Below are 26,301 nucleotides of genomic sequence, written 5' to 3' on the forward strand. Positions count from 1 at the left end.
TGTTCTTTGCTATTTTTTTACTGTCATCCTGGGGTGATCAGTTTTATGTCTCTGCAAAAATTCATCAAAAGCAAGTAGACTGCATTTAAACTCTCCTAAAGATTTTTTTTCCCTTTCTATAAAGCTTCTATGTACATAGTTCAATAATACAGGAAGCTAAAAACACACTAATTTCCCAAACAAGTAAATAAAAATAGTTTATAAATTGGGAGTTTATATGCTTCTGAAGTACATAGTGTCTAAACCATTTTTGGGGAAGTGGTCAGTCGTGGGGCTTGAACTCTTGGCTTGGGCGCTGTCCCTGCGCTCTTCAGCTCAAGGCAAGCGCTCTACCGCTTGAGCCACAGCACCACTTCCGGTTTTCTAGTGGTTTTATTGGAGATAAGAGTCTCACGGACTTTCTTGTCCTGGCTGGCTTTGAACCGTGATCCTCAGATCTCAGCCTCCTGAGTAGCTAGGATTACAGGCGTGAGCCACTGGCACCCGGCTTGTCTAAACCTTTTGACCTAATGATAGAAAGCACAGACAGAGCTTTTTCTGTGCTCTGAACAAAAATGCTCAAATAATACTAGAGTAAACCGGGCTGAGAAGGTGGCTCAGTGGTAGAGCGCTTGCCTTGCATGCTCAAGGCCCTGGGTTCGATTCCTCAGCACCACATAAGCAAAAAGAAAAAAGCCGGAAGTGGAGCTGTGGCTCAAGTAGTAGAGCGCTAGCTTTGAGCTGAATTGCTGAGGGACAGCGCCCAGGCCCAGAGTTCAGGCTCCATGACCGGACCCAAAAAAAAAAAAATACTAGAGTAAACCTTCAGTTGAAAGGTGCAGTTTGGATAAGAGCCTTAACTGTAACAAAGAAGCAGAGCTAGAATAGATATAATTAAAGGTACAGTTAACTTCTAGTGACAGTTCAGTGGTTTCTGTTTTTGTTTTATTGTATTTTAGCTCTTTATCAGACTCTTAAGACTTAATACTAGAGATTGAAAGCATTTGAAGGTAAGTGTGATTGTGGTTTTTATTTCATTTCCTTCTAGTAACATTTGTCCTGAAAACTCCCTATTGCTGTCATAACTTATATCAACATTTAAGAAAGCTGAATTCAACACAGGAGCTGTATAGTAGTGCTTCGTGTCCTAAGGAATCTAAATGTAAAAATAAAATTTTACTTTTAAAATTAAAAATTGTTTAATTTTAGAATTCCACAGGAGTAAAAATTTTCATAATCCTTACATATCGGTTTCATAAGTTTTCCAAGTAAGCATTTCTAGTATTTGGATCCATTTAAACTTTGATTAACCACTCAAGTGAGTTACTAATGAGACACTATGCTAAGAGTTGGTAATTAATATAAAAATGGCTTATAAAAGTATAACTTAAAAAACTAGACAATTCAAAGGTAGAAGGTATGGACATAAATCTTTATAATTTTATAATCAATGAAATTCATTATTTTGTATAATTCAGATATGTTGATAAAATGGGCAACTTTTTGAGCAAATGATAGTGTAACTTTAAAAAAAAGTTAAACATGATTCTTAAAAGCATTAGGTTATGGGGGGCTGGGAAGGTAGCTCAGCGGTAGAGTGCATGCCTTGCAAGCATGAGGCCCTGGGTTCGATTCCTCAGCACCACATAAACAGAAAAAGCCAGAAGTAACGCTGTGGCTCCAGTGGTAGAGCACTAGCCTTGAGCTGAAGAGCTGAGGGACAGTGCCCAGAGCCAGAGTTCAGGCCCCATGACCGGCAAAAAAAAAAAAAAACAAAAGCATTAGGTTATGGTTGGTTGACCTGTTATTTCCTTAGAGGAAAGTTTTATATATATATATATTTTTTTATATATATATATATTTTTTCCCCCCCTCTTCACATGTAGTGTGCCTTCCTGGAACCCTCTGTCCCATGAATAACTATTTGGCCTAAACAACTAGAGCTTATTTGTTTTGTATTTCTGACAATAAGTTAGTATATTTAATTGGTTTTGCTTCATTGGTTAATGTACCTGCCCTATGCGAGGGTAAAGTTTTCATTTCACTTCAAAGTTGCATTAATGATCTGTCTCCAGAATGTTTTTCTAAAGTCCTTAAGACCTACAACTAGTAGTATAACTTTAATTTTGACAATTTTCAGCTTTATATGCTTTTTACTTTTGGTGGTACTGGGATTTGAACTCAGGCTTAGCAGGTACTTTTATCACTTCACTCATGCCCCCAGCCTATTTTTTGCTTTAGTCTTTTTTCTGGTAGGGTTCAAATTTTTGCCTTGCCTGCCTTAGACCATAATTATACAAGTGCCTCCTGTGTAGCTGGGATTACAGGCATGTGTTATGATACCTCATCCAACTTGATGTCTTTGTACTACAAACTCTGAGTTAAAATCAGAGCATGTGGTTCATGCCTGTAATCGCAGCATTCAGACAGTGGAGATGGGAAGATGTCAAATTCTGAACCAATCTGAAGTACTTACATAATGAAACTGTCTCAAAATAAGTTAAATTTTTTTTTAATCTATGTTAAAGTTCATAAGAAAGGCTAAGTTCTTTTGTTGTTTTTTACTTTGGATGGTGGATTGTCATAGATTAGAATTATAGCCTCTATATCGTCAGTTATGATTTCTACAGTAAACAAGTTGGGTTCTGGTTTCTTTATAGAAGTCTGTAGCTGTTAACATTAAAACACCTTTAGCCTTAATCAGTAATACACCCCAATACCTCAGCTATTGGGATTGCAGAGATTTAAACAGGTAGTTTCTCCCTAGCAACCAGAATAGGTATGAATACTGTTAGAGCAGAATAGAATGTTCAAGCCCATGCGTGGAAGTAGAGCTCAGTGAAAGTCTAGTCATTCTGGGCTGTTGAATTTTGATGTGCAGGTGTGTATTTATCTTGATATGGTCTTACTAAGAAAAAGTGTTTTATTATAGCTGTATACTGTTTGGTTTTGTATAGTTTATCCTTGCTAGCAATTTGAGCTTAATTTTTATGGTAAATACAGGAATAAGTTAAGACTTAAGATCTTGTTGTACTTTGCAATTTTGTTTTGCTGTTAGTTTTTAGTAATCTAGGGGTGGGAGCTAGAGCCTCACCTGCTAGGAAGCTTTCTACCACACATTTCATACCCAGCCCAACCCCTCTAGTCAGGAGTAACAGCTGGTGAGGAGGGGCCTCATTTAGTATGCTTTAATCTATAGAGGGTAGAGAAAACTGAATGCCTTTTCACCAACCTCAGATCCTGTGTAACGGCTTAACAGGTTTTATATGTGGTTGTTCCAACAAATGCTATTTGTAACTGGGAACCTTGGCAGATTATGTCATTGCCCTAACTGAAAACAATTTATATTCTACATGGTGTGGATATGTTTCCTGAAAAATATATAGTCTTTTGTGAACAGGCTGTCATCCCACAAATGACATCACAAAATAGAATAAGGAGGATTAAGGAGTTACCTATTCCTAGTGAGTGCTAGGACATAGAGGACAAGGAGGACAGAACCATAAGAGAAGTTGGTGGTCATCATCTCAAAACCACAGCAGTCCTGACAGTAAATATAAGTTAACACCCAGTTCACACCCTGTGGCTTCAGTGTGCTAAGCCAATAATACAGACAAAATCTAAAATCAAATGTTGTGAGGGGTTTGAGGTGGAACTATTGCAATTTATCAATGAGCTTTTCTTTAAAATGTAAAATAAAACGGAGCAGCCTTACTAAAGAGTAAAAAAGTCAGCTTTACGTCCTTTAGCTTATTTGGAAAAGGAAAAAAAATAACCAAAATAAGCTTTCTCCTAACATAACCAAAATATGCTTTCTCCTAAGACTGGCTGCTTCCTAATAGCTTTACTCCCTCCCTTTCTTTCATTTTTCTGGTTATAGTGTGTGATGGTGTTAGGAAGGTATTTTTCTGTGCAATCTATTCCATTGATACACTCATACATAATATACTGAATGTTATATAGAATAAATGGATTAACAACTTCACTATACTTGGCAGGGTACTGCAATGATGAGATACTGTCAGAGTACTTTTTCTTTTAGTTCACTTACATTAGTTCTGTGAAGGGGTGATTTCATTGTTACATTAACACAATTTTTACAACTGTTAAGTCAGTTTTGCCCTCACTGGCCTGCCCTCTTTCCCTTTCCCAAACAATGTCAGCAACCTCCTTGCAGTGATTAAACCAAAAAATGAGCTGTATTGTATTGTTCTATATTGTACCTTGAATTTCTTTTTACTTGATACCATTATATTCAAGCTTTCTTTAAAATTGTGACAGACACTTGGTTATTAAGTTTTGCTCCAAATGTTTAAGTTCAGGTCATAGACACTTAGCAGTTTGGGTGGAAGTAAGAGATTTTCCCCCCTGCCTGCCCATTCAATTCCAGCATGTAGAGTATACAACAAGCAGACTACTTTAGCAAAGGATAAGCTGCATTTTGCCTGAACATGTTCAGACAGTTGTTTCCTCTGTCAAACCAAATGATTGCCCTGGCAGTCTGCCTTACAGTTAACCTGATAATACATGCTTCTTTTTTGTCTTTGTAAACAAAATGAAGACATAAAAATATATTAAGTTGATCTAAGTTTCAATTATAGTTTAAAATTGCTAGATGGACTGCAAACACAAGGTTGGTGTCATATGCCAGTACAGAGTTTTCTGTGGTCAGGTGATCAGTTGGATTTCTTTCATTATTTCCATTTGAAATAGAGGACTTCCTTTTCCACCTAAGACTTGTGTTTTGTTCTGTTTTGTTTTTGTTGAGGGGTTTAAACTCAGGACCTGGTATGCTGGCACTCTACCACTTTGAGCCACAGGTCTACTTCTGGTTTTTGAGTGAGTGATTAATTGGAGATAAGTGTCTTATGGCTTCAAACCACTATTCTCAGATCTCCAGCTCCTGAGTAGCTAGGATTACTGTCGTGAGCCATTTAACTAAGTATTGATATGATCAGCAATTTGTATAGTAGCAGCATTACCAAATATTAGTAACATAATCATAAAAGTATTTTCAGGAGGACCTTACATGGTAAAACTTTTATCTTCAATTAACCACTCAAAACCAGAAGTGGTGCTGTGGCTCAAGTGGTAGAGTCCTAGCCTTGAGCACATAGAGGCTCAGGGACAGTGCCTAAGGCCCTGAGTTCAAGCCCCAAAACCAACGAGAAAAGGAAAGTTAAACTTAACTTGCTTATTCCTTTTGCCTTTATGTGTATTTATGAGTAGACATTGTAATCTTGTAAGAATTTAAAGTAATAAAAATATACATTCCTTATATAAAAGCTATTTGATGAACATAAGTTGTTTGTTGCTATTTGTTAATTAACTGCCCTGATTCTCCCCTAAGACTAAGCTAAACATATACAGTGAATATGGAATATTACTTTTTTTAAAGGGTGAAGTTGAACAGATTGCTATGATGAAACCAAAAGGCCAGACTGAACATGATGAGGGTATGCTTGAGTATTTAGAAGACATAATTGGCTGTGGTCGGCTGAATGAACCTATTAGAGTCTTGTGTCGGAGAGTTGAAGTACTGAACGAACACAGAGGAGAGAAGGTGGAATTGTTTGGTTTTTAAATCTATTGTTGGCATGCTTTATACATAGAAAATATTTTAAAATTTTATTTTCTGTTTTAGCTAAACAGAGTTAAAATGGTAGAAAAAGAAAAGGATGCCTTAGAAGGAGAGAAGAACATGGCCATTGAGTTTCTGACCTTAGAAAATGAAATATTTAAAAAAAAGAATCATGTTTGTCAATACTACATGTAAGTAACTTTAATTAGTATTTTAACCAGTCAAAGTAGTTTTTGTTGTCCTAGAGTAAAAGTTTGTTAGTTATTTGAAGTAATAAATTCATTAAATTAGGGATTATTTCAATAAGATCATGTACTTTTTGGTATTATACTTTGAGAGACACCTTTGCAAAAATTTATTATTCCTGATTGGTTATTAATACTTCTATACAGTAATCTCCTCAGACCAGGGAAAAACCCCTCTCCTGTGGGTCCCTAAAACCTTAGAGAAGGCCAATCCCAAGTGTATGTAGTTCCTCCATCGTAGGTCTTGTCCCTGGTGCTTCACCACTATCCGGACCCTAATACCTTTTGGTGGAGACCCATAACCACGGTGCCACAGAGTGACTTGTTGAGGTAGGGGTCTGGGTACAGTTATGCACTCCCAGTATGCAAACAGCAGGCAATTTCAAGTGAATGGGTTATTTTTAGAATTTACCATTGAATAATTTCTAGATGGTGATCTATCGTAGATAGTCCATTACATATTGAAATGAAAAATTACTTTGGGAACAGCTGGTTTTTACTAAAACAGTTGCACAATTTTAGAAACAGTGTTCTAGAGTCTCCTTTTTTCCCCTTTCTCTAGTTATGACCTGCAGAAACGAATTGCTGAAATGGAAACTCAAAAGGAAAAAATTTATGAAGATGCCAAAGAAATCAATGAGAAGAGTAATAGACTGTCAGATGAAATGAAAGCTAAGAATAAAGATGTTAAAGATGTAGAGAAGTAGGTATTTTGGGAAGTATTTAGATTGTTAATTCTATTGCAGTGTGTATACTTACTACTAGGTCATAGTTAGGATACTTTTACAGAATGCATTTATCTTTTCTCAAAAAACAAAAACTGGCTCATGCCTGTAATCCCACCAACGCTCTGGAGGCTGAGATCTGAGGATCATAGTTCAAAGCCAGCCTGGGCAGGAAAGTCTAGGTGGGTTTTTATTTTGTTTGTTGGTGTTGGTCGCGGGGCTTGAACTCAGCAGCCTGGGTGCTGTTTCTGAGCTCTCTTGCTCAAGGCTAGCACTCTTACCACTTTTGAGCCACAGAGCCACTTCTGGTTTTCTGGTGGTTAATTAAAGATGAGACTTACAGACTTTCCTGCCTGGGCTGGCTTCCATCTTTGACTTAAGATTTTAGCCTCTTGAGTAGCTAGAGTTATAGGTGTGAGCTGTTGACACCCAGCTTCCATAAGACTCTTAACTCCGATTAACCACCAGAAAACTGGAAGTGGCTCTGAGTGGTAGAGTGCCAGCTCAGGGACAGCTCTCAGGCCATTTCAAGCCCCACAACCAACAACATCAAAAAAGAACCATTGCCCTATATCCAGTTTATTACAGATTCAGTGGCTAATTCAGGCCTTAAATACTGTAATAGGAAATTGTCACCCCCTAGTGGCAATACCAGATACAAAACCAAAAATGTTCAGTAGATGAATTATTTCCTCCCCTCCTCTTCTCCCCACCAGTCCCGCAGGCTTAAACTGAGGCTTAAACTCGGGGCCTTGGTGCTGTCCCTGAGTTTCTGAGGTTTTGGATATAAGAGTCTCACAACCTTTCCTGCCTGGGCTAGCTTTGAACCATAATCATCTCAGTCTGAGCCACCAGTACCAAATAAAAAAAGTAAAGTTCATAGAGGTAGATTTGGGTTTATTCTAATTAGATTTCTTTTAAATTTTAATTTGACCCTACTCTGCCACTGTTCAATGACACCAGTATCTCTTTGTAAGTTTCATTTTAATTTTGATGCAGCTTGCAATCACAATAACTAGAAAATGTCAAATATTTCCTTCCCTGAGAAAGCAAATCAATTTTGTTATAGTAAACATGTTCGTGTCTGTGCCTATGGGGAGATCAGCTTGGAGACAGAAATGTTTAGGATCCTGTGTAAAACTTTGAGCAAATAATATTTATACTGGAAAGGGTCTATAGCATGGCTTTGAATAAATATCCAAAATAATGACTAATGATTTACTTGCTTTACTAGGAAACTGAATAAAATCACAAAATTTATCGAGGAGAATAAAGAAAAATATAAACAATTAGATTTGGAAGATGTCCAAGTTAGAGAGAAATTGCAACATGCTAAAATTAAAGCTAAAAAACTAGAGAAACAACTTCAGAAAGATAAAGAAAAGGTAGGTGGGAGGGGAATCAGAAAATTTCTTATCTGCATGTCAAATCTTTATTGTGTCCACAAGTGTGTTTGTCCTGTTGCCTAAGAGAAAGGTGAATTATCACGTCTGTGAATGATAAATAGATCTTGAGAGAATGATTCATGATTGTGGATGCTGAATGGTTTATTATTGAATGTTATTTTATCCTCTTAAGGGATCCTTGTACACATTGACTTAATCAGTGGCTGTCTTGGTGGTGATGATAGTTTTCCCTTTTAGTATAGTGTTTGGAAAAAGGGATTATAGCAAAAATAAGGAAGCTCATAATTTACAATGGTGAGTTATCTGTTCTGTAGTTAAAGGAAAATGAAATTTGGGCTTTAATATAGAAAAACCTAGCTAGTATGACTAGAGCCAGAATCATCTCAAGTAACTTGGGGGTACCATGTTTGCAATTCTATCCATACATAGGTAGGACACCAGAATCACAGTCTCCTTAGAACATTTTCTTCCCCTAGTGACATGACAGTTGCAGGTGAAGCATTACCATGTGTTCATGGAAACACTTTGTATTCAAAATACTAACAAAGTTCTGTGAGAATTGTCTTTTCTAGGACTGGTCTATCAGCATCTAGGCGCAACCCCTAAACTGCACAGCCAGGTCAAGTGCTGTGATAATACTTGAGTAATTGATTGGTCCAGAAGGTATTAATGGGATAAAACAATAGCTGTGTCTAGTGACCAGAAGTGGTAGGATTGGAATGAGGAAGAATAACTATCATTCATGTAATACATGGTAAACAATTTATCAGGAAATTGCATGTATATAGAGTGCATTTATTATGGAAGAAGGATATGTAGCTTGAAATCAGGAGAGACAGGATGCCTACCTAAAAGCCCTTCTCTGAACTTTTTTTTTTCATAAGTTACTGGCTTTTACTGTGACTGAGAATACAGAAGTCACAAGCAAATGGGAAAATACTTACTAAAGCCAGTTCAGATCTAATTGAGAAGTATACTGGAAAACTGAGTACCAGTGGCTCACTCCCATAATCGTAGCTACTTAGGAGGCTGATATCTGAGGATCACAGTTCAAAGGCAGCTCAGGCAGGAAAGTCTAACCACTAGAAAACCAGAAGTGGCTCTAGCCTTGCACAAAAGTACTGGAGATTGATGCCAGGGCCTTCCTTATACATGCCGTCTGCCATTGAGGCACACCGCAAACCAAGGAATTTTTTAACATCTCTTTATTTGCATACGTTTGCTATACAAGAGAAGACTTCATGTGACATTTTCTCAGATATACACAAATCTCTGTGGGGGGGGGGAGTTGGTGGGTGGTGGGTACCTGTGTGCGTGCACTGGTACTAGACCTTGAACTCGGGACTCACATGCTTGCTCAAGCTTTTTCTTTCATTTGAACCACATGTCTACTTCCTCAAGGAGTCATTTTTAAATGATCAAGCTTTGATAATATTGTGTGGCCTAAAAAACATGTATCCCTGTGAACATTAGTTTGTCTTATAATCTCAGGCTGAAGAATTTAAAAATCTGCCTGTCAAGAGTAAGACTATCATAACTGAGGCAACAGCCAGAAGCAATTCCCTTGAGAAGGAAAAGGAGAAAGAAGAAAAAAAGTTGAAGGAAGTTATGGACAGCCTAAAACAGGAAACTCAAGGGCTTCAGAATGAAAAAGAAGTAAGATTCTTTTATTACTGTTGATTTGGATGGTTAGATTTTAATTTGGAGAGTTGGGAGTAGTGCTCCTGGAGCTTGCGGCCTGGGTACTATTCTTAAACTCTACTTCTGGGGGTTTGGTGGTTAGTTGGAGACAAAAGTCTCATAGACTTCCGTGCCATATCTGGTTTTGAAATGCAGTCCTCAGATCTCAGTCTTGAGTAGCTAGGATCACACTACTAGCACCCAGTTGAAGACTGCTTTTGAAGTAAAGTATCTTAAAACTGGTTAAGCCAGGTGTGGGAAATGTCTGTACTATAATCCCAGCTTCTTGAGAAGCTAAGGCAGGAGGATTCGAAGGTCAAGGCCAGCCTGGCTAATGGTAAGACCCTTACTTAGCCTTTTGATATCAGATTTTCGGTCTACACTTTCCCCCATTTATTTTCTATTTTCCCATTTTTAAAAAGTTAACAGAATTAGTCACAGCAGAAGTATCAAATACTTTGTCATATAGCTATTATTTAGCTTACAGAAGCATCCCATTTTCCTTTCATCTTCTGAGTTATTCCTTACTAACTAATGTGGCCACCTTTAAAACACAGGGACTAACCAAGCACAGGGTGACATGGTTCGTGTGTTCAGTTAAGAGTTGTAGTTCTTACAGCGGTGATGGGGCTGGGAAGGTGGCTCAGTGGGGTAGAGCGCTTGCCTTGCATGCATGAGATCCTGGGTTTGATTCCTCAGCACCACATAAGAAAAAAGCCGGAAGTGGCGCTGTGGCTCAAGTGGTAGAGCACTAGCCTTGAGCTGAAGAGCTGAGGGAGCGCCCAGGCCCGGAGTTCAGGCCCCACGACCGGACCCAAAAAAAAAGTCTTACAGCGGGGATGGGGTCACTTCATTGTTCTGGTGCAGGATTCAGGTGTCAAGTCATCTTCCTTGAGATGAGGAAACAGAACATGCTTTATGTAAGCACAAAGCAAATAGAAATGATATAATTGACTGCATAAAGAGCTACTGGGGCTGCTGGCGTAAGTCCATTCTGCTTCGAAATATGATGTGTCCTGAGGCTGCAGGACCAAAGTAGAGCCTGTGTGATAAGGGGAGTTACATGGTGAGGTAAATCTGTCATTCCATCACAAATGATAGAGTTATAGAGAGCCACATTAACTTAGTAACATAGAAGTGCACAGTCACTTATCGGTATACTCAAAACTTCTGAGTGGTTCTTATACCTGCTAATATAGGAAGAGGCTGAATTATAAACTTTAGACCCAATTAGTCCTCTGGCTTAAAATGTCCATAAATGAGCATGCTAAGATCTGCTTCACCAGGTTCTTGTGGCATCAGAGAACAATGACAGCTAGATGTAAACTAAGTTAACCTCTATTTGTAAGGGTTATTTCTGTGGTGGTAGCGTCTTATTAAATTGATTTCAAAACTACATATAAGCTGGGCGCCGGTGGCTCATACCTGTAATCCTAGCTACCCAGGAGGCTGACATCTGAGGATCACGGTTCGAAGCCATCCAGGGCAGGAACGTCTGTGAGTCTCTTATCTCCAATAAGCCACTAGAAAACCGGAAGTGGTGCTGTGGCTCAAGCAGTAGAGGTATGGCCTTGAGCTGAAGAGCTGAGGGACAGCGCCCAGGCCCAGAGTTCAAGCCCCATGACCAACAAAAAACAAAAAAAAATCTCTATGGTACTCATTCTACTTTAGGTTTAAAAGTGAATATATTCCAGATTTACTGTATTTCTATTTTAACAGAGTCGAGAAAAAGAACTTATGGGTTTCAATAAATCAGTTAATGAAGCACGTTCAAAGATGGATGTGGCCCAGTCAGAACTTGATATCTATCTCAGCCGTCATAACACTGCAGTGTCTCAACTAAATAAGGCGAAAGAAGCCTTGGTTACAGCTTCTGAAACTCTGAAAGAAAGGAAAACTGCCATCAAAGATATAGAGGCCAAGCTCCCTCAAACTGAACGGGAATTAAAGGAGGTAAAACTTTGTTTTCATATTTCATTTTGAATTTTGTGTAGTAGATTTTTTAATATCAGTGCCTACAGTGAAGAGCAAAAAACAGGGTCGGCATCTTATTACTTCAAGTGCTATGTATTAAGAAACTAGCTGGGCTGTGTACTGGTGGCTCATACTGTAATCCTAGCTACTAAGGAGGCTGAGATCTAAGGATCACAGATCAAAGCCATCCCAGGCAGGAAAGTCCATGAGACTCTTACCTCCAGAAAACTACAAGTGGAACTACAGCTCAAAGTGGTAGAGTGTTAGTCTTGAGCAAAAAAAAGTTCAGAGATAGTACCCAGGCCCTGAGTTCAAGCTCTAGGACCAACATAACAGAAAAGTCAGAAAGAACAAACCTGGGCTGGTGGTATTGCTCTGTTTTGTTAGTGTTGTTGTTGTTGTTTTGATTTCATTTTTTTTATCGGGCAGAAACATAGCATAACCATATTAAGTCCCAATCACCCATAACTGGGATCCAGACTGGTCTGCTTTGATAAAGGCAAAACTTGAGACTTGGGACATGCTCGTGCATACATGGTGCCACAGTACTTTCCTTAGTCAGAGTCCAGGGAGATGCTCTTGGAACCATAGTGCTCTTTGTCCTTATGTTAGCCCTGAACAAGCAAGAGACCCATGCAGCGGTGTCTTCAAAGCCAGACCCAAATTGTCATGTGCAAGCTCAGTTCCCATGTGTCTTCATTACTAAGGCATTGTGATGACTTCTGTGCAATGACTGAGCATAGTTAGGATTTAATGCCTTTGATCTCATGCTCTTTATTTTCCACTTCCAGAAAGAAAAAGAATTCCAAAAACTTACACAAGAAGAAAAAAACTTGAAGAGTTTGGTTCATGATCTTTTTCAAAAGGTTGAAGAAGCAAAGAGTTCCTTAGCGATGAATCGAAGTAGGGGGAAAGTCCTTGATGCAATCATTCAAGAAAAAAAATCTGGCAGGATTCCAGGAATATATGGAAGATTGGTAATATAAATTTATTTGGGAATGACTATATTTTTCTCAAAAAAGACATGTAAATTATAATCTTAGCCTCTTGATATTATATAATAAGGGACACTAATTTTCAAACATTTTGTATTTCAATTAGTTTTTGACAATTTGCAATCATTTTGTGCATAGCCCAAAAAATATTAACTATGGAAGTTGATAAGTAAACTTAACTCTTTTTTATGGGCATTATTAAGGAGTTGTATAGAAGGGTTATATTCTGTAAGTCAGGTAAAGCTTCTCTCCCTTCTCTGTCCTAAGTTGCATAGTTTATTTCTGACATAGTACATACTGAATACCATGACTGCATTTGCCCACCCTCCTCCCATTCCTCTGCCTCTCTTTTGCTCACCCCCAAAAAAGATAAAAACAATACAAAAAAAAAAAAAACACCCAACAGTAACAACAACAAAGAGAAACTTTCTACTGGAATTCTTTCTGATAATATTGTAGATGTTTAGAGAAATTAAGCTTTTGGGTTCCTCCCCTAAGAGTATCTTCCTTTAGTCTGTTTATTGTTTGCTTCATGTGTAGATGCATAGAGCCCTGTATAACTTATCTTGTCCAGATATATTTTAGATCTAGCTACCGCAAATGAGACAAAAGAAGTGTTCTATTTGTCTCTGAGCTTGAGTTCCCTCCAAAAAAAATAACTGTAGTATTAGAAATTAACTATAGCCTCTTCCCCTGCGTCCCCCAAATCCCAGTAACTAATAGTAGTTGACAAACTTAACGAAACTCACAATAATTAACATTTGCTAGATGCCAGGCACTCTGCCTATAATCCCAACTACCCAGGAGGCAGAGCTAGAAAGGCCACAGTTTGAAGCCAGGCTGAACAAAACACTTCCAAGATCCCATCTCACCCAATAAGTAGTCATGATTATACCAGCCTGTCATTATAACTTCTTCAGAAAAATAAATAGAAAGAACTTGGTCCTGCCTGCCCCAAGTATAAACACTAAACCTTATCCCAAAAATAAAAGGGCTTTGTGTATGGCTCAGGTGAGGTGTACTTCTCTTTAAGGTGAGGTCCTAAGTAAAATAACCAGTAGCACCTAAATACATTTTTGATTAAGTGGTTAATTGATAGATATTTGGTGTTCTAGGTTTTAATAACGTACTTTGGAGTTACAGTTATGGTTTAGGGAAGTCAACACATCATTAACTAGTAATAGTAGGTACTGTTAGGGCTCCTGAGCCTCAAAAAGGAAAGGACCCTACGCCTGCAGGAGGTGGGAAATCGGTACCTCAACCCTATTCATCTCCTGCCCCGAGGCTCAGTAAAGCTAGAGTCAAAGGAGCCAGTTCATGCAGTCCTAGGTCACACAAAGATGGAAACAGCTGGACTAATAGGTGTAAGTTAGCTTCTGTCTCTAGTATCAGTGACTTCCACATTTTTTTCTTGAAGTCAAATAATGTGCCTCTATTTTTTGTTCTCAAGGAAAACTAAAGTCATTCAACCAGTGCTGCTACATAGCTTAGTAATAGATGGCTTTCAGTAAATGAAAGTTCTCCAAGTCATTTGTTTATAATTGTTAGGTTTCAGGCTGGGAAGGTGGCTCAGTGGTAGAGCACTTACCTTGCATGCCTGAGGCCCTGGATTCAATTCCTCAGCACCATGTAAGAAAAAAGCCAGAAGTGGCGCTATGGCTCAAATGGTAGAGCACTAGCCTTGAGCTGAAGAGCAGAAGGACAGCGCCCAGGCCCAAAGTTCAAGCCCCATGACTGAACCAAAAAAAAAAAAAATTTGTTAGGTCTCATATCTACTTGGTATGTTTTCATGAAATGAGAGTTTTTTTGTATTGTGCTCATTAAAATTTCAAGTCAGATGAGCTTCATGTCGGGCTGGACATAAGTGTTCGTGGTAGAGAGCTGTGCAGTGAGCCTGGGCCTGGGTTCCGACCGGATCCCTGCAGGAAGGGAAGGTTGCCAAGAGAGGAGCACCAAGATTTTCTCTGTGTGCCCTGTTGTTTTTTTTTCTTGTTTTGGTTTTTATGGTTTGATACAGGGGCTTGCAAGGTTACTTGACCCTGCCTCGGTCTCCTGAGTGCTAGGTACAGGTGTGTGCTATACCTGGCCTGGTATCTTCATTAACAGGATGTTTTTAGTTTTTCAATTAAAATTAACATTGAAAATCTGACTTGTAAAGAAATGGGTCCTGTGCTTTTACATAATTCTTTTCTAATTACGGATTTTTTTGTGTGTGCCGCTTCTTAAGGGGGATTTAGGAGCCATTGATGAAAAATATGATATTGCCATTTCATCGTGTTGTCATGCCTTAGACTACATCGTTGTTGATTCTATCGATACAGCCCAAGAATGTGTGAACTTCCTGAAGAGACATAACATTGGAGTTGCCACCTTCATAGGTCTAGATAAGGTGGGTATTCATAATGAGCTGCCTGCATTGAACTGAAGCTTACAAGCTAGCTGCTTTTTAAAACCCCATTGAATTCAAACTTCTCTACGCTAAGTGAACCATGACAGGTCTTCAGAATTGTGTCAGGTTCTGGTTTACATGGTTATAGAAAAACCAAGAACTTGCTATGCCTCAGCTAAAAGACCCAGTGTTAGAATGTCCTCCAGTGTGTGTGACCAGAACTTGTTTATCCGTAACCAGTTTTTCCTTAATAAAGCTTTCATTCATAGTAAAGGTAGCTCTGATTATGTATGAGTAATTCACTAAAGTATGCAGTTCGGTTGATTTCAGTGTAGTCATGGGAGTTTTCAGTTGTGGCCATTGTCCTGTTGCAGAATATTTCCTTCAAATAGGCAATATAAGTGAGCCACCTGACACCAGTCTCACACCCACCCCCTTACAACCACTGACCGGCCTTTGGTCTCTTAGCTTTATGCATTCTAGAGCTAGCTACACTCATGTATATAGCTGGCTTTCATGTTCATCTACTTGGTGGCATATGTCTAACCTTCATCCCTTTTCATTGCCACAAGTATTCTATTCTGAATTGTGTGTATCACACACATTTTGTTTGCCATCTGTTGATGTACATTTGGACTGTTTCTGCTTGGGATTGTTTTCAAAGTACTACTAATATTGGTGTCTATAGTTTTGTGTGAACATGAATTAATTTGAAGTTCTCTAGGTATCTAGACACAGGAATAGCACTAATGGTTCAGGTTTCCTTCTTTAACTGTTTTCCACTATTTCCTACTTGCATGAATAAGGTTTCCAGTTTCTTCACACCATTTACAGGATTTGGTATTATACAGTCTTAATATGTTTTCTGTGTGTGCTGCCACTGGAGCTTGAACTCAAGGCCTGAACACTGTCCCTTAGTTTTTTGCTTAAGGCTAACAGTACCACTTGAGCCTTAACTTCACTACTATTGCCATTTTCATGGTTAATAGGAGATAAAGATCGAACTTTCTGCCTGCTTCAGCTGGCTTTGAACCATGATCCTGGCATCTCCGTCTCTTAAATATAGCTGGTACAGGTATAAGGCACCTGTGCCCAGCTACACGGTCTTATCTTAATAAATGCAAAGTGACATGTGGTTGTGCCTTCATTTGCATGTTCCTGTTGCTTTGTCTTCTTTGGGAATTTTTAAATCCTTTGCCCTGTTTTTATTGATGATATTGGTAAGTTTTAAAAGTTCTTGACATTCCGGGTACAAATCTCCTGTAAGATTAGAATTGATAAATGCTTTATAAATACTTCCTACTTCTTACCATTGTAAGGGATGTATTTTTGTTAATGGTGGCCTTTGAAACATAGTTGTTGGGGCTGGGAAGGTGGCTCAGTTGTAGAATGCTTGCCTTGCAGGCATGAGGCTCTCCCTCGGTTCAATTCCTCAGCACCACATAAGCAGACAAAGCCAGAAGTGGCACTGTGGCTCAAGTGGTAGAGTGCTAGCCTTGAGCTGAAGAGCTGAGGGACAACGCCCAGGCCCAGAGCTCAGGCCCCACAACTGACAAAAAAAAAAAAAACATAGTTTTTAATATTGGTAAGCCCAGTTTCTTTTTCTTTCTTTCTTGCAAATGTTTTCTAGAGTTTTATTGCTTTTTTTTATTTAGACTTTAGCCCGTTTTGACTTAATTTGCATTCAGATTATTTTTCTGTTTAGAAATATAATCTAATAGATTTTTAGTGTCAATTCCTTAGAGTTGATATAAAATGATAGTATTTCCTTTAGCATTATGAAAAGAAATGGTTTTTAACTATATACATGTATTTTTGTTTGTTGGTTGGCTGGTTTGTTTTTAACTTTTAGATGGCAGTGTGGGCAAAAAAGATGGCCAAAATTCAAACTCCTGAGAACACCCCTCGGTTATTTGATTTAGTTAAAGTAAATGATGACAAAATCCGCCAAGCTTTTTACTTTGCATTGCGGGATACCTTGGTAGCTGACAACTTGGATCAAGCTACAAGAGTAGCCTATCAGAAGGACAGACGGTGGAGAGTGGTGACATTACAGGGACAAATCATAGAACAGTCAGGTAAAAAAAACTTTTCCTGCCGTGAATGTGCTGCATGAATGTACTCTTGCTGGGCAAGGCCTCTGAGACCCACCTGACTCCCTGTTCTCTAGGTACAATGACTGGTGGTGGAAGCAAAGTGATGAAGGGGAGAATGGGATTATCGCTTGTCCTGGAAATCTCTGAGGAAGAGGTCGGTGCACATACTTTTCCTCCAACTGGGGCTTGAACTCAAGGCCTGGGCACTGTCCCTGAGCTGCTTTTGCTCAAGGCTAGCACTCTGCCACTTGGGCCACAGGGCCAGTTTTTTGTGTGTGTGTAAGTGGTGTTGAGGAGTCAAACCCAGGGGCTTCATGCATGCTAGGCGAGCACTCTACCACTAAGCTACGTTCCCAGCCTTCTCACACTCATTTTTAACATGTCACAAGATTCAGCCATCTTGAAAGTATACTGTACTTGCCAGACTTGAAATTTAAGGTTGAATTTTTTTTTCTACATAAGTGACTGATAGCTTTTCTCTTTTTTCTGCAAGTACTAGAGTTGGAACTTCCTGCCTGGTACTGAATTTCAAGCTTGGTACCCTTCCATTTGAGCCACAATTATATTTCCTAGTAGTAAAAATTTTATGTTGAGCCTTAGAAAGTATGCTGTAGGTGAAAAATAGGACAATAGAACCTTTTAAAATTGTTATAAGAAGCAGGGAGTTAGGATGGGGAGAGTGAGCGATAGGGGGTGAGGCTGATGGAAGTACCTTGTACATGTGAGAAGAAAAGTCACAATGACAACACTACCAACCCACCCTTAATACCAGTAATATGTACTAATAAGACTGATTGGGTCTGGGAGGGAGGGGTATAGTGCAAACCCGAGGATGTTCAGAGTGGGAATGTTTGCCTAGTGTGCATAGGCTCTGGTTTTCAACACCCCAGAAATAGTGTTCAGCATAGATTTTTCAGTTATCACATTTAGATATGCATAAGTTTTATAATTCACCAACTAGTCACTTATATTTGGCATTTAAGTGGGAATATTGTATTTTTTTTTCCTCTTTGAGAGTACGTCTTTAAGGTAGAAGATGTAGCAAAGACTTCTAATGCATGGTTCCAAATTTTCTTTTCCAAAACTGGAGGCTAGGGTACAGATAAGTGGTAGAACACTGGCATGTCCTATATACCTTTATCCGAAATATGCCTTGATTTTTTTCCCCCACATATTTAAGTGAATGCTTGTCTCGATTGAATGATATATGGCTTTATAATAGTTGGTGTTTTGTTTCGTATAGCTAACGGTTGTCTTTCTACACAGAAACTTGTTGACTATCTCCTAAGCTTTAGTACTAAGATTTGAACTGTGTGATTTGGTTTTATCATCTTTGAGAACAGCAGGTTTTCTTTTTGGTGTCGTAATTATTTTGTTGTTTTGGTTTCGCTTTTTGTGTGCATGTGTGTGCATGCCTGTGTGTGATGCTTTGTACACGGGCTGGCCTCCACCCTCCCAAGTGGCTGAGATTGTTGCCTGTTCTCACCTCTCAGAAGTTTGGGTGGTCTTTATTCAATCTGAAATGATGAAGAAAATTTCACTCCTTTTTTTTTTTTTTTTTTTTTTTTTGGTAGGTAAATAAAATGGAATCACAGTTGCAAAAAGATTCTCAAAAAGCAACACAAATCCAAGAACAGAAAGTACAACTTGAAGAAGTCATAGTTAAGTTACGGCACAGTGAACGAGAAATGAGGAATACACTAGAAAAGTTTACTGCAAGCATCCAGGTACTGTGTGTGTCTGTGTTATCAGCTGAATTGGGCAGAACCAAGTAAATAAATACAAAGGGTGATTCATCTTGTGCGCTGAAGAGTAACACCCAGCCATTCCTCCCATTTGTGCTCCATAGAAATCTGCCCTCACTTAGCAGCTATATTTCTGATCATTTCATTCTCTTCATTGTAGAATGTTTTCTTGATTTTGAAAAGGCAGTGCATGCCCACTATTTAAGCTTTTTTAGCAAATACCCAAATAATCATTGCCTTCTTGGAGTGTGCATTTTTTTTAACTATTCAGTTGCATCTAATATATTTACATACTAGTTTGATCTCGCTTTCTAATGTTATATCTAGTTTTCCTTTTTTGGGGGGAGGAGGGGATCCAGACGTGGGGCCTGAACTCTGGGTCTGGGCGCTGTCCCTCAGCTCTACAGCTCAAGGCTAGCGCTCTACTTACTACTTGAGCCACAGCGCCACTTCCGGTTTTTTCTTTTTGTTTATGTGGTGCTGAGGAATCGAACCCAGGGCCTCAGGCATGCAAGGCAAGCGCTCTACCACTGAGCCACCTTCCCAGCCCCACTTTTATTAACTCTATTTTTATTTTTCTATTATATAGATGACTAAATATCCTTGTAAATACCTTTATACACACGTTTCCTTCAGTTACAAGTATTTTACAGTATTTAGTAATCAAATAATTTGTTGTATAATGCCAAATTGCTCTCCAAGTGAATTCTAATTCACACACTACTAGCAACAAAAGCAAAAAATGCAAATTCTTGTCAGTGTTTGAACACTAGTAATAAGTATGGTTTTATATTTTGAACTGGAAATGGCATTTTGACTTAAGCTCTGTAACAAGCTTACACAGAAATTTGTTCAGTTTTGTATTTGTTTTCTATCCTTTTCCTATAAAAGTTTATCTTTTCTTGAAGATCTTAAGTACAAAATTTCCAAAGCAAACATAAGTGTTACTAAGTTAAAATGTTGACCTTAAATGCTATTTTTTTTTTTTTTTTGCAGCGTTTATCGGAACAGGAAGAATATTTGAGTGTCCAAGTTAAGGAACTTGAAACTAATGTACTTGCTACAGCTCCTGACCAAAAAAAACAGAAACTGCTAGAAGGAAATGTCAGTGCTTTCAAAGCAGGTATGTTTGAAGGTGTATTTTAGGGAGTAGGACTGTAGTGGGGTTTGAACTCAAGGCCCTGTACTTCCTTGGCAGGCACTCTACCACTTGAGCCATATTCCTAGACCAACAGAAAGACTTTGGAGATTGTCAAAAATAAGGTATTTAAAGGGTATTTTCTGTAAGAAAGCAGTTTGCTATGGCAAATTGCAGGTAAATGATGCACATCATTACATTCTGTGGTTTGTGCTTTTCTCAGAAGCCTCTGTAGAGAGTCTTCATAGCCTCCCCTCCAAGTAAAGAAAGTTGTAAAATTTGCTGAAGGGATCTCACACGTGGTGGTATAAGGATAGTGCTATGACCTTATTCCATAGCCTAAGAGCCTATGTTCCCCTTATGCTTTTGAGACCCATGTCTCACACAGGCAGACCTGAAAATCACTATGTACTCCAAGTTGCCCTTCAATTCAGGATCCCCCTGCTCTAGCCTAGCCTCCCAAAGTGCTGATTACAACCCTGTGTTCAGAACTAGCTTCCATGCTCTTACTTTTGTACTTTATATAATTTTATATTTTCTTTGGTCCTGATCTTGAGGTAAGTTATTTTATAATTTAAAAAGTGAGGGCTGGGAAGGTGCCTCAGTGGTAGAGCACTTGCCTTGCATGCTTGAGGCTCTGGGTCCCTCAGCACCACATAAACAGAAAAAGCCGAAAGTGGCACTGTGGTTCAAGTGGTAGAGCGCTATAGCCTTGAGCTGAAGAACTGAGAACAGCTCTCAGGCCCAAAGTTCAGGCCCCATAACCGACAAAAAACAAAACAAACAAAAAACACTGCAGAATGGATCGGGTACATAGTGGGAAGCTGAGAATCATGAGACCAGTAGTCAGTGAAATACCATTAAAGAGGAAGAAAACTAAGATCTTAAAATAGTCTGGACATAAGTAGGTATGTTCACAGCTGAGCCAGAGAATGTTATACAGCATTTGTGTTGATTTTTGAGCTTCAACTCAGGACCGGGGTTCTATCCCTGAGCTTTTTTCCTTCAGGCTGGTGCTTTTTATCACTGAGCCAAGGCTCGGCATCCGGCTTTCTGGTGATTAATGGAAGGTCTCTCCAATGAACTTTGCTGCCCTGGCTGGCTTCAAACCGTGATCCTCAGAACTCAACCAACCTCCTGAGTAGCTAGGGTTACAGGCATAAAGCTACCAGCATCCAGCAACAGCATTTTTGACATATGGGGTTTGGGTTTAAGCTACTTTTTCCTAAAATGTATTCTCCTGCATAGCTGTCATTGATGAACTTCATAGCTAAAATGGTGGGCAATACTGAAACATGAATTGAGGTCTTTACTTTCTATTTCAGAATATGATGGTGTGGCAGAGAAAGCTGGCAAGGTAGAAGCTGAGGTTAAGCGGTTACATGATCTCATCGTAGAAATCAACAACCATAAACTCAAGGCCCAGCAAGACAAACTGGATAAACTCAACAAGCAGTTAGATGAATGTGCCTCTGCTATTACGAAAGCCCAAGTAGCAATCAATACTGCGGACAGGTAGTGTGCATACTACCCCTTTTGTTACCCGACAGGGCTTTACTAAGGAAACAATTTACAGTGAAGGAGCCTTTATCCAGTGGCCTGGGTTTTAAAACTGGTAAACAAGATATCTTAGGAAACTGCAATTTTGTAACTCCCCCATTTTTGAGGCATAAGTTTTGTTTCTGTGATTTAGAGGAACAGAGATAAGAATGGAATCTCTTGGCAAGACTGTACTGGCTCTTTTATGTAGTGCTAGGAATAGACCCAGGATCTCATGCATGGTAAGGCAGGTCTGTTCACTGAAGCATTTCTAGCCCCATTAAGTTATGGGATTTTTTTCTAATTTCATTACCACAACTCACAAGACTTAAGTTGTCTGTCCCTTCATGGATCCTGAATAAATTAACCTTTGAGAATACTAATGACATACGTAAAATAAAGCTAGCTACAGATACGAATCACTGAAAATAAGATAGACACATAGGTAAAAGTGACAGATTTCACCAGTTGTCAGTGGCTCATGCTTGTAATCCTGGCTACTTAGGAGACTGAAATCTGAGGATTGCAGTTTGAAGCCAGCCCAGGCAGGAAAGTCCATGAGACTCATCTCCAATAAACCACTCAGAAAGGACCAGAAATGGTGCTGTGGCTCAAGTGGTAGAGCACTAGCCTTGAGAAAGAGTCTCAGGGGACAGCACCCAGGCTGAGTTCCAAGTCCCAGGACTGCCAACTAAAAAGATTTCATCAACAAATGGATAGCTTTGCATAAAAGTCTTAAAAATTGGATATTAGAGCTTATATAAGAAATTTCATATGTATTTGATAAAATCATAGTTCATCTTCATAATTATAGAAATGCATAAAATCCAATTTAAAGTGGCTCAGTGAGTTGGGGGAAAAAATGTCACTTTGAGTATCTTGAAAAATTCCTTGGTAGACTTTCAAATCCCATTATTACATTTTCACTGTCATTTTGCTTTAGAAATTTTAAAAAGGCACAGGACTCTGCCTTTCGCACAGAGAAAGAAATAAAAGATACTGAGAAAGAAGTGAAGGACTTACAAGAAGAACTACAAAACCTTGATGAGAAAGCAGAAGAGGTCATCAGCAACACAAAAGCTGCTGAGGTACGTTTTTATTTTGTATGATGGAGGAGGAGTGATACCCAAAGCCGTGTAACTGTAAACCTATTTGTACAACAAAAGTGAGTGTCCAATTTTGTGTGAATAAAAGGGAAGGGATATGGGGACAGGTTGCTAACTGCTAACTAGTTGTTGGTTTATAGGAATCCTTGCCAGAGATCCAGAAAGAACATCGTAGCCTTCTTCAGGAACTGAAAGTTATTCAAGAAAATGAACATGTTCTTCAAAAAGATGCACTGAGCATTAAGTTGAAACTTGAGCAAATAGATGGTCATATTGCTGAACATAACTCTAAAACAAAGTACTGGCAAAAGGAGGTAAGAGTGCTACCATTTACTTCAACATTATTTGAGCCTCTTACTGGTTTTTGTTTTGAGGCCAGTTGTGATTATTAATTTTGATAGTCTATTTATAAAGCACCATTTTAAACAATAGTGCGGAAAAATTGAGTACTTGTTAGAATTGGGCAACCCCAGAATTAAAGATTTTAGAAAATCTTACATTTTATGACAGCTAATTTTATTGAACTAATTTTGAGAATTCATTAACAAATTAGTCTCAGATCATGATTTCATATTCGTATGATTGTATTTTCTTAATAACAAATCCTCTCATAGACCATGATAATGACAATTTGCCTTGTGAAAGTTAAAATGTGTTTGTGACTTTAACTAAGCATCACTATTCCACAATACTGTGAAATGTGTGACGTTTATGTAATCACCTAATCTCAATTTTTTTTTTAAAAAAAAAAAAGTGAGGAGGGATGGGTGACAATGTTGTAAGACACCTTGTACTCACATACTGTTTTGTAGAATGGGAACTTCTTTGTACAACTACTTAAAGATAGAATTTTAAAATGTAAAAAATAAATCCTCATATTAATTGAACTTTTAGATTTCAAAACTGACATTGCATCCTATAGAAGATCATCCTGTTGAGGAGATTTCGGTTCTGAGTCCAAAGGATCTGGAAGCAATCAAGAACCCAGATTCTCTAACAAACCAAATTGCACTGTTGGAAGCCCAGCACCATGAAATGAAGCCAAACCTCGGTGCTATCGCAGAGTATAAAAAGAAGGTATGGACACATTGATGTGTAATAGATTCTCTTAATTCTTAGCCTACTCACTTTATCATGATCTGAAACTTACACCTGAAGTTTTTCTCACAATCTTCTCATAGGAAGAATTGTATTTGCTACGAGTAGCAGAATTGGACAAAATTACATCTGAAAGAGATAATTTTAGACGGGCATATGAAGACCTTCGAAAACAAAGGCTTAATGAGTTTATGGCAGGATTTTATATAATAACAAATAAATTAAAGGAAAATTACCAGATGCTTACTCTAGGAGGGGATGCTGAACTAGAACTTGTAGACAGCTTGGATCCTTTCTCCGAAGGAATCATGTTCAGGTTTGTTCTACATATTGCTGTTCAATATTTCTAGGGGTGAGCTATGAAGGTTAGCTAATTTGTTTATATATTTGCAAGCTTATAGTATAAATTACAGGCCAACAAATACACAAGGTATTTGTGTAGTTTGGGTTTTTTTATAGCCTTCAAGTATTAGTTAAAAGAAACAAAGAGCAAGAATACTTAACTATCTTTGAGATCTTCAAAGATCCTAGTGTTCCTAGTGTTCATCTTCCACAAAGGGTTTTTAAACTAACTAGAAAAAAGGAGGGTGGGGCTGGGAAGATGGCTCAGTGGTAGAGCGCTTGCCTTGCATGCCTGAGGCCCTGGGTTCGATTCCTCATCACCACATAAGCAGGGGGAAAAAAGCCGGAAGTGGCGCTGTGGCTCAAGTGGTAGAGTGCTAGCCTTGAGCTGAAGAGCTGAGGGACAGTGCCCAGCTCAAGAGTTCAGGCCCCACGACCGACCAAAAAAAAAAAAGCAAAAATGAGGGTGGTAGGTAGTTCAAGCCAAGCCTGGTGGTTGTTCATGGTTCTAAGTGCTGGGTGCGGGGGAGGGTAAAAAGGCAGGAAGATTGTAAATTCAAAGCCACTCCAGGCTACGTAGGGAGGCGCTCTCAAAAAAAAAAAATTCATTTGTGAAAAACACATAGGAATTCCCAAGGAGGCTGGTAGAAGTAATTTACACAATTTTACACATAATTTGACTAAAAGAATTACCTAAATTCAGTGTTCGGCCACCTAAGAAAAGCTGGAAGAAGATCTTCAACCTTTCAGGAGGAGAGAAAACGCTCAGCTCACTGGCCTTAGTATTTGCTCTTCACCACTACAAGCCCACGCCCCTTTACTTCATGGATGAGATAGACGCAGCCCTGGATTTTAAAAATGTGTCCATTGTTGCATTTTACATATATGTAAGTCATAATCATTGTTTTCATTCTGGAACTTTGTGACTCCATGGAATTATCTGGATTATTTACTACTTTTTCTTTTTTTCTAGGAACAAACAAAAAATGCCCAATTCATAATAATTTCTCTTCGAAACAATATGTTTGAGATTTCAGATCGCCTTATTGGAATTTATAAGACATACAATATAACAAAGAGTGTTGCAGTAAACCCAAAAGAAATTGCATCTAAAGGACTTTGTTGAACTTTATCCTAAAGATGTCAAGTTTGGACAGATTTGGTGAATTTCTGGTTCTGTTTGTAAAAGATTACACGTGGCTGTATAAAGTACATATTAAGCTATTTGGCAAAAATGGTTTCTATTTTCACTGTTTAAGGTTATAGTCTATACTTAACAGATTGTAAAATTTTTACCTTGCTATATGTATAAATATCCCAAGCTGACCTCAGTCCTCCCTCAGCTTCTTCCTAAGTACTAAGATTAAAGATGCGCACCCCCATGCCCAGATCCTAAAGAATAAAATTTCTACGTGGCAAATTTAGAGGAAATGGAATGGCTGGAGAATCAGGTGACTTGACCTTAGTCAAGAACTGCCACTAACGTGAGTTCAAAAAGTATGTTGAAAGTAAATTTCAAAGCTAGAGCATGTTGTCAGGGCTCAGCTTCTTGTTCACTTGACCTACACTGGGAAATTCTGCCAGTCAACACTGGGCAGATTCTTAAGTCGCTGTGCTTAATGATGCTCACATAATGGGAAACTTATTTGCTCAATGGCTCATAAAGGGAAAATAAAACATGTGACTAAGACTTTTTGCTGGGGGAGGCAGCCAGGGGCCAGGAGGTAGGCTTATCTGGTACTCTCACAGCTACCATGCTATCACTAGAACCACAAGTGTGGGCATCAAGGGCTGGGGGTATCCTCACACTGCTTCGGCTTGTCCATTTTTGCCCTGCCAGTTGAGCCACTGTTCTTATGCTGATTAAACTGGAGATGTCTCAGACTTTGTAAGGGCTGGCTTCAAACCATAATCCTCTGATCCCATCCTTCTGAATAGTGCTCAAATAGGGCGTGTTTTTTTTTTTAACTGTATTTGAAGAATGTTAGGAATCTGAAAGTAAGTTGACAGCCACTTGGATTACATAAGAAGCCATCTAGAGATTCAATTTCCAGATATTTCTCCAAGAATTCATCAATTGCCAACTCATTCATTAGACCACTATTTATGCTTTTGAAAGACAAACCTTGCTTTTTTTGTTGTTGGTTGTGGGGTCTGAACTCTGGACCTGGGTGCTGTCCCTCAGCTCTTCAGCTCAAGGCTAGCCCTCTACCACTTGAGCTACAGCGCCACTTCCAGCTTTTTGTACTTACGTGATGCTGAG

General features: G+C 38.8%; 1 protein-coding gene across 1 annotated transcript in view; it reads left to right on the top strand.

Moving 5' to 3' along the window:
- The window catches only part of Smc4 (structural maintenance of chromosomes 4), a 30,326-nt gene extending 5,064 nt beyond the window's left edge, over positions 1-25,262 (top strand). The window contains exons 6-24 of the mRNA XM_042685799.1: positions 5,378-5,542; positions 5,624-5,751; positions 6,368-6,508; positions 7,765-7,915; positions 9,428-9,592; positions 11,336-11,569; positions 12,382-12,567; positions 14,813-14,974; positions 16,827-17,052; positions 17,145-17,224; positions 18,645-18,797; positions 19,812-19,938; positions 21,279-21,468; positions 22,436-22,580; positions 22,739-22,912; positions 23,493-23,675; positions 23,780-24,012; positions 24,742-24,925; positions 25,012-25,262. Of these exons, the coding sequence (XP_042541733.1) occupies positions 5,378-5,542; positions 5,624-5,751; positions 6,368-6,508; positions 7,765-7,915; positions 9,428-9,592; positions 11,336-11,569; positions 12,382-12,567; positions 14,813-14,974; positions 16,827-17,052; positions 17,145-17,224; positions 18,645-18,797; positions 19,812-19,938; positions 21,279-21,468; positions 22,436-22,580; positions 22,739-22,912; positions 23,493-23,675; positions 23,780-24,012; positions 24,742-24,925; positions 25,012-25,164 (3,180 nt within the window). The 3' untranslated portion in view covers positions 25,165-25,262. The remainder of the gene's footprint in view (positions 1-5,377; positions 5,543-5,623; positions 5,752-6,367; positions 6,509-7,764; positions 7,916-9,427; positions 9,593-11,335; positions 11,570-12,381; positions 12,568-14,812; positions 14,975-16,826; positions 17,053-17,144; positions 17,225-18,644; positions 18,798-19,811; positions 19,939-21,278; positions 21,469-22,435; positions 22,581-22,738; positions 22,913-23,492; positions 23,676-23,779; positions 24,013-24,741; positions 24,926-25,011) is intronic.
- Positions 25,263-26,301: the final 1,039 nt, after the last annotated feature.

Source organism: Dipodomys spectabilis, unplaced genomic scaffold (assembly GCF_019054845.1).
Source record: "Dipodomys spectabilis isolate Male_0828 unplaced genomic scaffold, ASM1905484v1 ptg000095l, whole genome shotgun sequence".
NCBI lineage: Eukaryota > Metazoa > Chordata > Mammalia > Rodentia > Heteromyidae > Dipodomys > Dipodomys spectabilis.